The sequence below is a fragment of the Pristiophorus japonicus genome, chromosome 13 (genome assembly GCF_044704955.1).
Source record: "Pristiophorus japonicus isolate sPriJap1 chromosome 13, sPriJap1.hap1, whole genome shotgun sequence".
NCBI classification, from domain to species: Eukaryota; Metazoa; Chordata; class Chondrichthyes; family Pristiophoridae; genus Pristiophorus; species Pristiophorus japonicus.
In genome coordinates, this window is record NC_091989.1 from 116,497,955 (window position 1) to 116,513,515 (window position 15,561).

The 15,561-nt window shown below is 42.4% G+C and overlaps 1 protein-coding gene across 2 annotated transcripts in view; it reads left to right on the top strand.

Annotated features, from left to right (window-relative positions):
* fhod1 (formin homology 2 domain containing 1) overlaps window positions 1–15,561 on the top strand; it is a 447,258-nt gene that overhangs the window by 37,559 nt on the left and 394,138 nt on the right. For both annotated transcript variants that reach the window (XM_070897918.1, XM_070897917.1), the window contains exon 3: window positions 9,756–9,820. In XM_070897918.1, the coding sequence (XP_070754019.1) occupies window positions 9,756–9,820 (65 nt within the window). The remainder of the gene's footprint in view (window positions 1–9,755; window positions 9,821–15,561) is intronic.

Sequence of the window (15,561 nt, forward strand, 5' to 3'; positions counted from 1 at the left end):
CTGCTTCCCATGGGCGATCGAGGGAAAACGTTAAAAAAAGAAGTGCACTTACCTGTTCCTGCCGCACCCACGCGAGTTCCCGGTCCTGAGGCCTCCACTGACTGCATGTCGCAGCGCGTGCACGTCAGGACGTGCGCAGAGCTAGAGCTGGAGTCACATGGCTCTGGGCAGCCAATCAAGGTAAAGTATGTTCTCATTCATAATAATGGGAACTCCGTAAGTTGGAGTTCTCATTATTATGAATGAGAAACTCCCCCAAAGTACACAGAACATTAATAAAAAAGTAGAAAAGCTACACTACATATTTAACATTAATTTAAATTAAAGTTATTTATGTATTATAAAAAATATATATATTTCCAATTTTTAAAAACTTTTAAAATTATGGTTTAAAATAAACTTACCGTAGTGGGGAGGGTTTTTAACAATAAAGTGCATTTTTATAATTTTATTTTAAAATGTTTTTGTGTATTATAAAACTCATATGCCTATAAAAGTAGGCTATGCACCTGCTTTTATCAGGCACAAGAGTTTTCAGGACATTTGCTGGGCAAGAAATGGGTAAATACTGCAATATTGCCCTTGCAAATGTCCTGGCTGTGGAGATACAGAAGATCTGTCAAGCTGGAGCATTGTGCACTGAAAACCGGCTTTTGCGATGCCTTCCCACGTCCGTACACACTCAGTACGGACCTGGGAGGCTGGAATTTCTGCCCCAATATTGCCAAGTCATCCTTGCCATTAATGTGTTACAATTCCATAATATCCATTTCTAGGGAAGTGATTTGTCGTACCTTGAACTTGCTGCAGCACCACCATTTTCACTGCCTCAACATTTTTACAACTACTACTCGTAAACTTGATACTCTGGTGATGCACAATAAGTGTAGATAATAGCATGTTGTGCTATGTCGAATCACTTGCCCTGCCCATTATACAGACGATGGCTTGCAGGAAACAGTGGGACATCTACAGAAGCTCTGTATGAGTACTCGTTCTATTGATACAAAATTAGGAATACAAAGGAAAAATCCTTGCCCTGCATTTTAAATAGCCAAGTTCAGTGTACTTATGCAGTGATTTCTGTTTACACACGGATTTAATTGAGCAATTGCAAAAATAAGACCCCTAAATACGAGCTCGTAAATAAATGTATTGCCAAGTTAGGTTTCCCAGTAACTTTGGTAAACTGTGACACTGATCGGAAAACAGAAGGGGACTTTACTTGTTTTGTAAAACCTCTTTCAAAAGACAGTGGGAATACTTTTTATATCTAAAACTATGGCTTTAAGTGCCAAAGATTGTGTTACTAATTTAAAAGTAATGAAACTGTGACTACTTTCAGCATTCGCGATGGGCATGTCAGGACTACTTCCAGCCATATATTGAATCCCTGGCCACAACTGAGCCAGATGAAGAGACTTTAGGGCTGGTTGTATTTAAAAAGTGGTTGCTAAGTAACTTAAAATATGTGTTTATTTAAACCTGATGCAGTTTTGCACATCAGCATTTATTTTCAGCCTTGGTTGTTTCTTTTCTTCTTCCTTGATGTTTCCCCCACGTCCAAATTAAACACTAAGGACACTCCGAAACTCTTTGTACTTCTGTCACTATGAATAGTAAAAGAGGATGTAGATTGGTGGAATATGCAAAATAATTAATTGGGTACCATTAATCACATAGCTCAATACCTTCAGTTTATTTTCCCAGACCATTTTCTTCGCTTCCCTTCTCTTTTGAAGGCTGGATTATGAACTTCCATTGAAGTTAATGGGAGTGAAAGATTGGGCGCTGTCTATAACGGGCAATTGATCTGCAACGGCAGTTTCACACTCGAGCGGCAAGTTGAAAATCTAGCCCACTGACTCACATTGCAGCTTGGTCCTAAGGGTCCGGCTTGACATCTGCTACCTCAAAATTGTCTGGAGAATTTCTGAATCACAGCAGTGACATTCCCCATGGGCCTCCTGGAGCTACCTTAGATAGTATTGACAACACAGAAACAGGCCATTTGGCCCAACAAGTCCATGTTAAAGTTTGTCCTGTACACGAGCCAATGTGTCTCTTGAGCATGTACCAAACTCTTTGACAACTGTGGTAGTGTTTGGCCGCAAAACTGCAAACTAGCAAATATTTGTTAGGAACCGGGAAAAGATCATTAAAAAAGCCTGCAGTTCATGTCCAAGCAGACTGATTCCAGCAACTGCACTGGTATTGCACCACATCAGTACATTCCAACTGGATGCTGGGGAATGAAACAAATTGAAATAGGCTGCACAGTGGAACCCTATAAATGATATCAAAAGGAACGGTTCCATTTACAAAACTCTTGATTTAATCAACGGTTACCTAATGTTCCTCTCTATCAATATGACTTGCCTGCTGTATATTATCAACTATTCTATCGTTAAGTGGGTGAACATTCAGTTACATTTCATGATCATTTTAATATTTCAGTCTGCATTCTGAGAGTTGCAAACATTGAGAAAAAGAATTAAAGAATTTTGAACTGCCCTTAGCAACCATGCTTCAGTGTGTTGGATTGCTTTTCAAATGATGGCGTTTTCTCAGAACAGGGCTTTGCAGATGGCTTTCTGTGAGCACTTCATACTTTTTTGATATTGGTGATTTTATTTTTGTTAAAAATGTCTTTATACTCACCCCCCCCTCCCTCACCGCGCCCCCACCTCCCCCCCCCCCCCCGAAAAAAAACGTGTTAGTGTCATAGAGATTAATGATTCAACCACGGTTGGTCTGCTTTGGCAATAATGAGCGCAGCTTCTGAAACGCAGTTGTTATTCTATTAGATTTTCAGGCAGGTGAAATTCTTTAAGCAGTTGTGTCACAGTCAACCATTTTGGTTATTGCCGGAAGTGCACACTGCAGCTGATCAAATGCGAATGGCTATAGTTAATTAAAAATAATTACTTTTCAACAAGCAGTGGAGCTCGACATAATTATTGACTCAATATAACAGTGTCACATAACATTCCCTACTTGTCATATAGGTCAATTATTTGGCAAGTGGCCATTTTGCATTGACACATAACAATTCTAACCCGGGAGCAAAGTCACCAGGATTGCATAAAAACAAGCCAGACCAGAAAAGACCAGTCTGGTACATCTGGTTGGTCCCAATGTTTAAAAGACGTCGCACTCTACAGGTATTCTATCTGTTCACTTCTTTTGTAAAATACTTTCCCGCTCTTTCTTGACTTTGCAGATAATATTTACCTTCACTCTTTGCCCATAATGGGATTCTGATGTAGTGCAAGAGCCCATTGAGGAGTTTGTCTCGCACCACTTTCACTTCACAGCACTTGGAGAATAACCACAGCTGGTGCAAAGTGAATTGAAAAATTGGGCCTCCTGGAACTTCTAAACTTTATCTTTAGCCTTTCTAATGTTGATAAAGAACCAACCTTCCCATTGCCTCTTCAGTAACATTGAACAGGCAACTGCCATTTGTGTGGCAGTGAGTTGAGCTTTGCCTGGCAAAGGAGCAATGCCTAACTGGCAGTATAGCTCAGCTCTGCTGGCTTTTGTGTAGGTATTATCTAGGTAGGTATTATCTAAATAGCTGCAGTATAAAAGTATTGTAATTATCTAGATATGACAATTTTGCATTTGTCAACATATAATAAATTGGTGCCAAGATTATACTAGTATTGTTTCTGCCTGCTTCCTGAGGTAGGTAGAGTTGGACCTTCAGTGACTCCCCAATGTAATAGCTTGCAACTCCTGATTAATTCTTCTTGCCTGGTTTAAGGGGACTGGGGAGTAAGCTTTAAGGATTGACCGATTTGCTAAGTTAAAATGATTGTGGAAACGTGTAGTCAAAAGGCCTCTCTTTACAGGAGTGCGGGGGTTCAAAGTGCAGCATGATTGGACAATGTTGGCGATCCATGAAGGAAAAAATGACTTTATGCCCTAATTTTCATTCTTGCTTCAAACAGATCAAAGAGACTTTTTTTGAAACTCTATTTCGAGCAAAATTAAACAGTAATTGCTAGATAGCAATGGAAAATCAAATAAATAATTCTTGACCTGAATTCTCAACGGTATTTATTTAGGTTTGTGTGCAAATTTGCAACGGGGCAGCAAAATATATTTAAACTGAAATAGTTTGGTTACGTGTGTCCGTGTAATTGTGAGAAGATTGTTGATAATAACAAGCATGGAAAATGGTATGAAATGCCACCACAACGAAGAAACTGGAGACTTAAAATACCACATGTTGCCAGAAGTGATGCTGTACAAGCACATTTTTCAGGGTTTGACTAGGAAGTCTGAAAACTGTTGTGTGGCACTCTGAGTTACATCAGCCAGTCAAATGGGGATTGTTCATTTCTGCATGTGATCTGTCACACAGTCTGTACCAAATAAACCCAGCTTTGATCATAATTCTGAATTATACAGCAGGAACGGTATGCTCCAGAATAAGGCCCAGTGCTGGCTTTATCCTTAAGAGGTTGATTTGTGTGTGTGCAATTTTACAAAGCAATTATTTTGATTTTTTTTTCCTGCGCAAGGTGCTGAGTCATGTTGGGTTACATTTCCATGGGTTCTAGCAGCCCTCCGGTACTGTGTCCAACTGGCTGTTCTTTACGTCTGAGCTTAGCTGGTGAATGTCAGCTCTGATGCTGCACATTCTCCCAAACCTTGCAGAGTTCAATCTTCTTACTTCAGTGGCCACATATTTTTCCCAGAAGGAGCTGCTGGTTGGTGATCAGGAACAAGAATGCTGACTGATTGAATATCTCCACCTCCCTCGACAGCCCTGTGCAATTAAAAGTTCACATTGATGCTGCAGGAGATGCACTTGTGGCACTGGTGCTGAACTATGCAACTGGGACGGGGGGTGTGACTCTTCCCTCAACTTATCTGGGCATGATTCACTGGGCACTCACAGAGGGAAATCCAGATCCTTCCTAACATTATATGGCTATGGGGAATGAGCAAGGGGAGTGGGACTAATTGGATCGTTCTTTCAAAGAGTTGGCACAGGCACGATGGGCCGAATGGCCAGCTTCTGTGCTGTATGATTCTATGATCATTAATGAGCATTGGATCTCTTCTCCTCATTCCCCCCCTCCCCCCACCAAAAAACACCTTTGCATCGGAATATTACGGTACAGTGTAAAGGAGCATTGCAGTTATATTGTGGAGTATGCAGAACATTCTGATGTAAAAACCCACAGTTAAATGACAAAAGTGCTCTTTTATACTGCGAGTGCTGCATCTTTCACAGTATCACTGAGGGCTACTTGATTGGGAGAGAGCTGACTGTCTTTTTCCAGCCTGTAATTGCTTGCAACATCTTTTTCATATGTTGGTTTAAGAGCAAAGTCCCAGACAGATTGTGTAGCAGGTATTGACTTGGGAGAACATTACTTCAGTTTTCCATTTATCATTTTAAAAAGTGTTCCTATTGGAAATTTCTTGCTGTACTATAGTGGAAGCAATTTTCAATTCAGTGAACAGCTTATCACAGAATATTAAGCATATTATTGAACAGTGCCAACACCAATCACTTTGAGGAGAAGCATCCTCTTTCCTTCATTCCATCACCCCTGTGCTTTCTGACCTACATTGACTCCCGGTTAAACAATGTCTCGATTTCAAAATTCTCATCCTTGTTTACAAATCACTTCATGGCCTCACCTCTCCCTTTCTCTGCACTCTCTTTCAGCCTCACAACCCCACAAGATGTCTGCATTCCTCAAATTCTGCCCTCTTGAGCATCCCTCATTATAACTGCTCAACCATTGGTGGCCGTGCCATCAGCTATTTGGGCCCTAAGCTCTGGAACTCCCTCCCTAAACCTCTCTGCCTCTCTACTTCTCTTTCCTCCTTTTAAGACACTCCTTAAAAGCTACCTCTTTAACCAAGCTTTTGGTCATCTGCTGTAATTTCTTCTTTTGTGGCTCGGTGTCAAATTTACATTTTGTCTTGTTAACACTGCTGTGAAGTGCCTTGGGACATTTTACTATATTAAAGGTGCTATATAAATAAAAGTTATTTATTATTATTCCAATAGTGCATTTTTCATTCTCGATATGCAGACTGTTATAAAACTACTATCTTAATGAAGCTTCTATGCTGAACTGTCGATCAGTTCAGCGCAACTCGAATTTCCGCAGTCTTTTGCGGCAGTTTTAAAAACCTTGCTCGGAATACGGTTCCGCCCACAAAACTGGCCATGCCCCCAGGGTGAATTAATCACCATTGGGACTTTCTGCTAATTGTGCTCGTTTGCAGAACTTTGAGAAGGATCTAAAAATTAAGCTGGTTGTTTTGGGCGGAAGGACACTAATAGGCACGTTTTAAAAGTTTTGGAATATATATTTTTTAAATTTACTAAAACGGATGACTGTACCCCAATATAACTAGCAAATGGTTCTGTATATTTTTTTAAGTCATTTTCAATGAATTAAAATTGGGTTACTCACAGGTCGTGGATTGACATTGTGTTTATCATGCTTATTTTTTTTGTAATAAACCAATTTCCAGCTGTATTAATCAAACTGCACCAAGTTAGCACTCTTAAATATATCCAGGAATATTTTTAAAGCAAAATATGTTTAACAAAATGTTCTAAACCGCTGCCCAAATGCGCTACTTTGTGGCAGGTTGTGCATTCAGCAATATGCAAATGAGTTTAAGCGGAAATGAGAGAAAAAAAACACTTCTCAAAACTAAAGTAATTCGAGGCACAATTTGCCCGTCGATTGCAGCCAAAGTGGAAAGTTTACTCAGTTATCCGCAGGCTGGATCTCCTGTGGGTTTGGATATCCTTCCCACACAATTAGAAGGAATCTAATCTGTGTTTGGATGGGGACTGAGGAGCCATGAGGAAGAGCATGTCGTAGATTGTTGATCCCCTTCTTCCTCCGCTGCTCCTCCCCACATCTCATCCCAGGAAAATGTAGAATTTAACCCAGGTCTTTTGCTGATGATTTTTAAAAGCAGTACATCTTCAGATATGAGAGGATTTACTGTATTTAAGAAGCTGCCTGCTGATTTATATTTTAGTACAACTGATTATTCTATGCACAGTTTCTAAATGTAATGGGACAAGTTTAGGGTATTTAGCTCCTCCCTCAAGTACAATGATGCTAGTCGTTCCTATATGTGGTCTGAGCATTTTGCATTTAGGGGTTATCTGTACTGCCCAATTGCACGGCGGCGTGGAGCAGGCGGAGGATGCTGACAAACTTTTGGGGGCAGCCGAAACGGAGGAGGAAGCTTCGTAGTCTCTCATGGTTGACAGTGTCAAAGGCCTTTGTGAGGTCAAACAAGGACATGTACAAGGGTTGGTGCTGTCCCTTACATTTCTCTTGTACCCCTTCGTGGATGGAATCCGCAATGTGACACAGGGAGGAACTCTTCAGTCACAGGGAGAAGACAGTTGAGGAGGATTCTTGCGATGATTTTCCCAGTGGCCATCAGCAGGGAGATTCCTCTGTGGTTACCGCAGTCAGACTTGTCGCCTTTTTTGAAGATGGTCACGATTATGGCATCTCTGAGATCTCCCGGCAAGCTCTTCTCCTTCCAGATAAGAGAGATGAGGTCATGCTTTCGTGCCAATAGTGCTTCTCCGCCATACTTTAGTGCTTCAGTGGGGATTCCATCTGCTCCTGATGCCTTGTTGTTCTTGAGCTGACGGATGGCCTTTTCTATCTCGTGCAGAGCTGGGGGTTTTGCAGAAATTGTGGCGGGTAGCATTCTGCGGGATGGAGTCGAGGATACTCAAGTCGAAGGCAGAGTCTCGGTTAAGGAGATCTTCGAAGTGCTCCTTCCAGTGGGCCATGACTGCCTCGGTGTCCTTAATGAGTGCCACTCCGTTCTTGGCCAGCAGTGGGGTGGGACCTTTGGTGCTTGGGCCATAGGTGCACTTAACTGTGCATCTCATGGCTGTCGGCCAGCTGCTGGATCTCCTATGCTTTCTCCACCCACCATTTATTCTTTAGGTCGCGGGTTTTTTGTTGGACCTCAGCCTTCAGTGCCTGTAGAGCTGCTTTGCTGCTGCTGAATTGGATTGCTGCTTTAAGTTCAGAAATGCCTTGCGCTTGCAGCTTATTAACTCCTGGATCTCCTGGTCATTCTCATCAAACCAGTCTTCGTGTTTCCTGGTTGAATGACCGAGCGTGATTCTGACCAACGGATCCACTACAGACCCAATCCACATCCAGACCGCGGTCAAGCAGGACCGCGTCATCACACCAACGCTCTTCTCGATCTTCCTTGCTGCAATGCTCCATCTCACTCTCAACAAGCTCCCCGCTGGAGTAGAACTAAATTATAGAACCAATGGGAACCTGTTCAACCTTCGTCGCCTCCAGGCTAGATCCAAGGTCGTCCCATCATCTGTCATCGAACTACAGTACATGGACAACGCTTGCGTCTGCGCACATTCATAGGCCGAACTCCAAGCCATCGTCAACATCTTCACCGAGGTGTACGAAAGCATGGACCTTACACTAAACATCTGTAACATAACTCACTTTTAGAGTGGAAGCAAGTCGAGGGACTGCCTATGATGATGATGACTGCCCAATATCTAATTATATGATAGCGAACCCAGGGTGTAATGATAGTACCACCCTGTGATCTGAGGCAGATAGTCATCTCTTTCACGTGGCTCCAGGTGCAACTCCAAAGACTTAGAAGGTGGACCGAGAATAGAATTGGCAAGATAAGGCCAGATGCAAATTGTTAAGCTGCTTTATATCATATCAAATGAACATAAAGAGCAACATTATGATCAGGCTCACTTAATTCAATCAGTACAACTTGTTTTCTCCAATAATCCAAAATAATGAACATGCTATCTTCCCCACATCACTGGGTAGTCTTGTTTGACTTCTATAAAAACTCATACTCTCCTGCATTCTACTCCTGAGCCAGGTCAAAGCTTGCCCTTGCAGCTCTATTTAAAACCTGGATGGTTTTGCAGCCTTTGCAGGGCCTAGCTGTCAATATTTAGCTCTTTTGTGTCCTGTTCCTCTATAAGTTGGGGGGTTGTCCAGAAGAGCAGCAAATCAAGACTGTCACTGTGCCCCCACCACCCACCCCCCCCCCCAAATTAAATGCAGTGTTCAACAAGAAGGGACATCATGTGAGTTAAGCATGTTTGCTGGGAGTATCTGAGATGAGGCAACAAATTGATTTTCTTCCTGAAAATCACCTCCAGATTTCTGCAGCCTGTGGTCTTTTTAAGGCTGTGCGACATCACTTTGTTTTAAAACACAACAGATAAACGTAGTTCAATTCCACAATGCTTTGTGAAGAAAAAATAACGATGAAAAATCTCAATGTGAAATGTTATGCCTTTTCTATGCTGACATCATTTTAACGGCAGCTAGATCAGCTTCAGTGGCAGGGAGGTCCAAAGAGTTCGAAGTCCAAAAACATGTAACCTCATTGCAGAAACCCTTTTGAAATTTCAGAAACCATTATTTTCCTGTGTAATCTATCGGTACTTGGACTAATGATATGAAGCGCTACTCTGATGTTTTGTGGATCCTCCAGGCCACATAAATATCACTTCTATATGAAAGCTATACTCACCAGAAATATTTGTAACGATTTCTTGTCTCAAAATAGCCTGCAGTAATATTAATATGCATTTGCTGCTAAACTGGTGCATGTTTTCACTACAGAGGAGTTTATGCTGGTACTGTACACTAAAAGGAAGTGTTGGAAAGCATTGGGGTTCTAGTTGACTAACTAATCATTTCTTTTTTACTCAGCAAAGGGAGACGACCTACCCTAATCCTTCGGACACAGCTGTCTGTAAGAGTTCATTCCATTATAGGTGAGTGGATTATTCTACTTTTGCAGGTGTTGGAGCTTATGAAAGAAAATCTTTCAGTGATGGATTTCTTCTTTATATTTGAGTTAAAAGAGACATTGTAATATTCCAAATTAAAATTTCCCCCCTCCCCTGCCCCCACCCACCCCCGGAGAAAAGGTGAAAACTGTTGAATAGTGTGTAGCTGTAAGGACATTTTTGACCCTAACCCTATATATAATGATGTATCTTTGCAGAGTAACTGTTCAAGTGAGTTATTTTGAAACCTATGACTTATCCAGCAGCTGCTTCTAATATGGTTGCATGTTATAATGTACTGGGATCATTATGTTTCAGAGATCTTGTTGTGATGCCAAGGACAGGGACAATGTTACTTTTGAGCACTAAGATTACGCATTACTATATTATCTTAGCATGTAATATATTACTGTTTATGCAGAGTGGTAGATTCGTTTTTTTGTCTTGCTTGCTTCTGCTGCCGAGAAAACTCAGCTGGGGTCTTGCTTCCTAGTCCCATTTATCAGTTGCCATAGAGGAAGCTCATTTCCCTGAATTTATGTCAACTTGGTATGCCAATAAGAGAATTAAATTAAACTTGCATGGCTTTTTTTCTTTGCAAGTTTCTCCAATTTTCTCCCCTCCACTTCTAATGATGTTGGTCGGTGCTGGGGCACAGTTCAACAACAACTCACCAGTAAAAGAAGAAAAAGAGCCTTGCATTTATATAGTGCCTTTCCCAACCTCATGACATCCCAAAGCACTTTACAGAAAATGAGGTACTTTTGAAGTGTAGTCACTGTTGTAATGTAGGAAACACGGCAGCCAATATGCGCACCCCAAGGTCCCACAAACAGCGATGAGATAGAGGCCAGATAATTTTTTTAAACAATTTTGGTTGAGGGTTAAATATTGGCCAGGACACCGGGGAGAACTCCCTGGCTCTTCTTTGAAATAATGCCATGGGATTTTTTTGAGAAGTCAGACAGGACCTCAGTTTAACATCCCATCTGAAAGACGGTACATCCAACAGTTCAGCACTCCCTCAGTACTGCACTGGAACGTCGGCCTAGATTTTGTGCTGAAGCCTCTGGAGTGGGACTTGAGCCCACAGTCTTCTGGCTCTAAGACAAGAGTGCCACCCACTGAGCCACGGCTGACAGCCCAGTTGTAATTATTTAGGCATGAGCCCAGACAGTCAGCATTACCATGGGATTTACCCATTGGAGCCAAGATTGATTGCATTGCCGCCCAATATCCACCCACATACACTTTTCAGCATGGCAATCAGGACTGGAAATCCCAACTATTTTCTTTTTCCCTCTTGCCTAGACCAGGAATATTGAGGCTAAATGTAGAGTTCCTACTATTGCCATGGCTACGATAAGTTTAGTAAATTTCTAAGAATTGCATTTCTTTCCTACTGGTTAGCATGACTTGCCAAAGAACCTGTATAAAAACAGAAACAATTCTCCATTTACACATGGAAGTACATAGCTTGTATTTATTAAACAATGTAATTGGCAAACTGTCTTCAAAGAATTGTCTGAAAAAAGCTGTTTGTTGAAATATAAAAGCATATGTTCATTTATATTTTACTTTAAAATTGAGAGTAATGTATGTTAAATTAAATCTGTACATTGTGGTGATTATCTAAGGCATGGTTTTGCTATAATGGGGAAAATATCAAGCTGATTCCAAATTTCATCGTAAAGTTCCACTTTTTCTTTTACAAGAGATAGATGATAATTCAATAAGAGAAACAGTAATGTTAGTGGGGAAAAAGGCGATGGGTTTCTGCGATGTGCTTTCTGGATCAATATATTAGTACAACAAGGAACAATTCAGTGCTGGATGCCTTCGAGTGAGCAACTGGAGTGGCATCGACAAACAACTTGGGGCAAGTCATTTGCTTGACTTCCAACCTGGGAGAGAAGGAAAAGCAGAAAATTACTGGGGAGGTAGATATATACAGATTAATATAATATTGTATTGGCTCGGGTGGATTATTGGGTTTCACTCGAGTATAGAATCCCATAATTTGCATCCTGAAATAAATCTTTTTGTGGTGACATCCAATACTTATTGCAGCATGATCCTTGATTTGAACATTGCATACTACAAGTAAGAGCAGGCCATGTGGTTGTTTTTGGCAGCAGACTTCCAGTGCAGTCAACTGTATGTTTGATCTAAAATGTACTATTTCTGATTTGATGTGAAAATTAAAAATATAGTAACAGTATGCTTTAACTCTGTGATAGCAGTAGGCGCAGTAATGTCCGGATGTTGCTATTAATTCAGTCTGATAATTGGTGTGGCATCGTATTAGCTATAAGAAGCATTAAATAATTTGCTAACATAACTCATCTTTAGGTACCTTTCCGGACATTGTTGGACAGTCTAATATTACTCTTCAGTATAACACTCAACTCTTCCTGCCTCTCTCCAGAGTGAAACTGCTTTGGTCTATTGCAGATCTCGAAGGCAGAATTAATCAGTGTGACCTTGTGTGCTTTGCGCCTTAATTGGGAGGAGCTTAATTTATCCAAAGGTCTTGCATTACATGGTTATTTATGAAATTGACACGAGCTCTAGGCACTTATAGCCTGAAACCTACCTCTCGAGTACTTGGTACCTAATATGGCCACATTTATGCTACCAGTTTGCTAGAGTCAAACTCATACCAGCATGGTCAGAATGTCTGATATGCTATGAGGACTTATTTAATGTGCATTATTTACAGCTCCATCATTGCTTGAGTAAACAAAAAAAATGCTCTTTCCTTAGCTTGTCGATCACTTTGACCTGCTGTTTTGTGTAGCTCCCTAAATCTACACTATAGACAGAGTGTGCTAGCTACATTGGTAGCTTTTAAGACTGGCAACTTGACTATCCTTTGTGAGCAGTGTCTCCCTGCAGATTGCAGACAAGGTTAATGGAGATTTTAAAATTCTTATCTAGAAACACGTTGCAAGGCGCATTTATATAGCGCCTTTCACGACCACCAGGCATCCCAAAGTGCTTTACAGCCAATTAAGTACTTTTTTGAAGTGTAGTCACTGTGGTAATGTAGGAAACGTGGCAGCCAATTTGCACACAGTAAGCTCCCACAAACAGCAATGTGATAATGACCAGATAATCAGTTTTAGTGATACTGATTGAGGGATAAATATTGGCCAGGACACCGGGGATAACTCCCCTGTGCTTTTTCTAAGTAATGCCATGGGATCTTTTACATCCACCCTAGAGAGCAGGCGCGGCTTTAGTTTTATGGCTCATCTGAAAGACGGCACCTCCGACCATACAGTACTCCCTCAGAACTGCACAGGAGTGTCAACCTAGATTTTGTGCTCTGGAGTGGAACTTGAACCCACAACCTTTTTACTCAGAGGCGAGGGTGCTACCCACTGCGCCACAACTGACATGCAGACCGCAGCAAGATTCCAAAACCGCAATGCTGCAGATACAGGAAAATCGAAACAAAAACAGCAAAGTGGCGGAAACACTCAGCAGGCCAGGCAGCATCTGTGGTGAGAGAACAGACGAGATCCATCCTACTTGGGTGTACCATATTGATTTAGTATAAGCTAACATTACGTCACTAGACCAAATCTAAAATAACTTTCTCTAAACGTGAAACTAAAAGCTTGTCAGAGTTGAGAAGGTAGAATTGACACAGCAGCCCAAGAATGCACAGGGTTATCTGAAGGCAGGATTTTATTTCCTACTTTCACATTCAGCAGACACCGTCACCCCTCCCAATGAGAGACATAAGCTGGAGATATTTCTTCATTGCTGGTATTAAGCTTTGTTTAGCAATGTTGATAATCCGGATGAGTCAGAGTTGGATATTTTAAACAATCCTGGAGCTGAAGCTGTGAGTGGCACATTTTCTGGACGAAGGCCTGCCGGTCCCAGTTTCCAGAGGCTGAATAAGTCATGTAAAGAAATAAAGTGCATTCGTCCCAACCTTGTGCATCAACATTTGCGGTTAAAGTGTGCACGATCTCAGATAATACTCCAAAGAACAAAGAAAAAAAAAGAAAGTCTTGCATTTATATAGCTCCTTTCACAACCTCAGGACGTCCCAAAGTGCTTTACAGCCAATAATGTACTTTTGAGATGTAGTCACTGCTGTAGTGTAGGAAATGCGAGGGCCAGTTTGCGCAAAGCAAGCTCCCACAAATAGCAATGTGATATTGACCAGATAATCTGTTTTTTTTAGTGATGTTGATGGATAAATATTGGCCAAGACACCGGGGATAACTCCCCTGCTCCTCTTCAAAATAGTGCCATGGGATCTTTTATGTCCACCTGAGAGAGCAGACGGGGCCTCGGTTTAACATCTCATCTGAAAGACGGCATCTCCGACAGTGCAGCACTCCCTCATCACTGCACTGGAGTGTCAGCCTGGATTTATGTGCTCAAGTCTCACTAAAAACCAACTAATCTTTTACTGAGGCCATTTCTTTTTTACTAAACTATATTAAATTGTTATTCTCTGAGCTGCAAATGTTAAATTCCTCAAATTATGATTGTTTTATATATGCAAAATGGAGACATGGGGCTAGAAATTGATGCCGCAGAACGGGCGGTATCGGTACCCGTTATACGCAGCGCGTGACTTCCAGCTCCACCATTGGTTGTCATCATCCAAAATTCCACAGATTCTAGAACAGCTCCTGCAGATTGGAAGGTAGCTAATGTAACCCTGCTATTTAGGAAAGAAGGGAAAGAGAAAATGGGGAACTACAGACCAGTTAGCCTGATATCAGTAGTAGGGAAAATGCTAGAATCTATTATTAAGTGGTAAAAAGCACTTAGTAAATAATAGTAGGTTTGGGCAGAGTCAACATAGATTTATGAAAGGGAAATCATGTTTGCCAAATCTGTTAGTTTTTTAAGGTTGTAACTAGCAGTTAAGGGGGGACCAGTGGATGTGGTGTATTTTAATTTTCAGAAGGCATTCGATACGGTACCACACAAGAGGTTATTGAACAAAATGAGGGCCCATGGGATTGGGAGTAATGTACCAGCATGGACTGAGGATTGGATAATGGACAGAAAACAGAGAGTAGGACTAAATGGGTCATTTTTGGGTTGGCAGGATGTAACAAGTGGGTTGCCCCAAGGATCGGTGCTTGGACCTCAGCTATTCACAATTTGTATCAATGATTTCGATAAGGGGACCAAATGTATTACAGGTTGAGCATCCGAAATGCGGAAACCTCAGGACCGAGGCCATTCTGGATTCCGGGTATTTCTGGATTTTGGAACGTCTTTGCCTGGGCCAAGGTAGGTGGGGTCAGGCAGCGAGGTAAGGCGGCGAGGTTGGCATGCCGAGGTGAGGGGGGAGAAGGGGGGGAGCCGGGGCAAGGGGTGAAGTCGGGCCACCGAGGGCTGGGGCGGAGGAATTAGCGGCGAAGTCAGGCCAGGGGTCTGGCCGCCGAGCGCCGGGGCGAGATTGGGCCGGGGTGAGGTGGGGCCGGGGCCAGGTGGGGCCGGGGCGGGAGAGGTAGGGCCGGGGAGAGGTAGGGCCGGGGCGAGGTAGGGCCGGGGCGAGGTCAGGCGGGTGAGGTAGGGCCGGGCCGGGGCGAGGTCAGGCGGGTGAGGTAGGGCCGGGGCGAGGTAGGACCGGGGCGAGGTAGGACCGATGAGAGGTAGGGCCCGGGCGGGTGAGGTAGGGCCGGGGCGAGGTCAGGCGGGTGAGGTAGGGCCGGGGAGAGGTAGGGCGGGCGAGGTAGGGC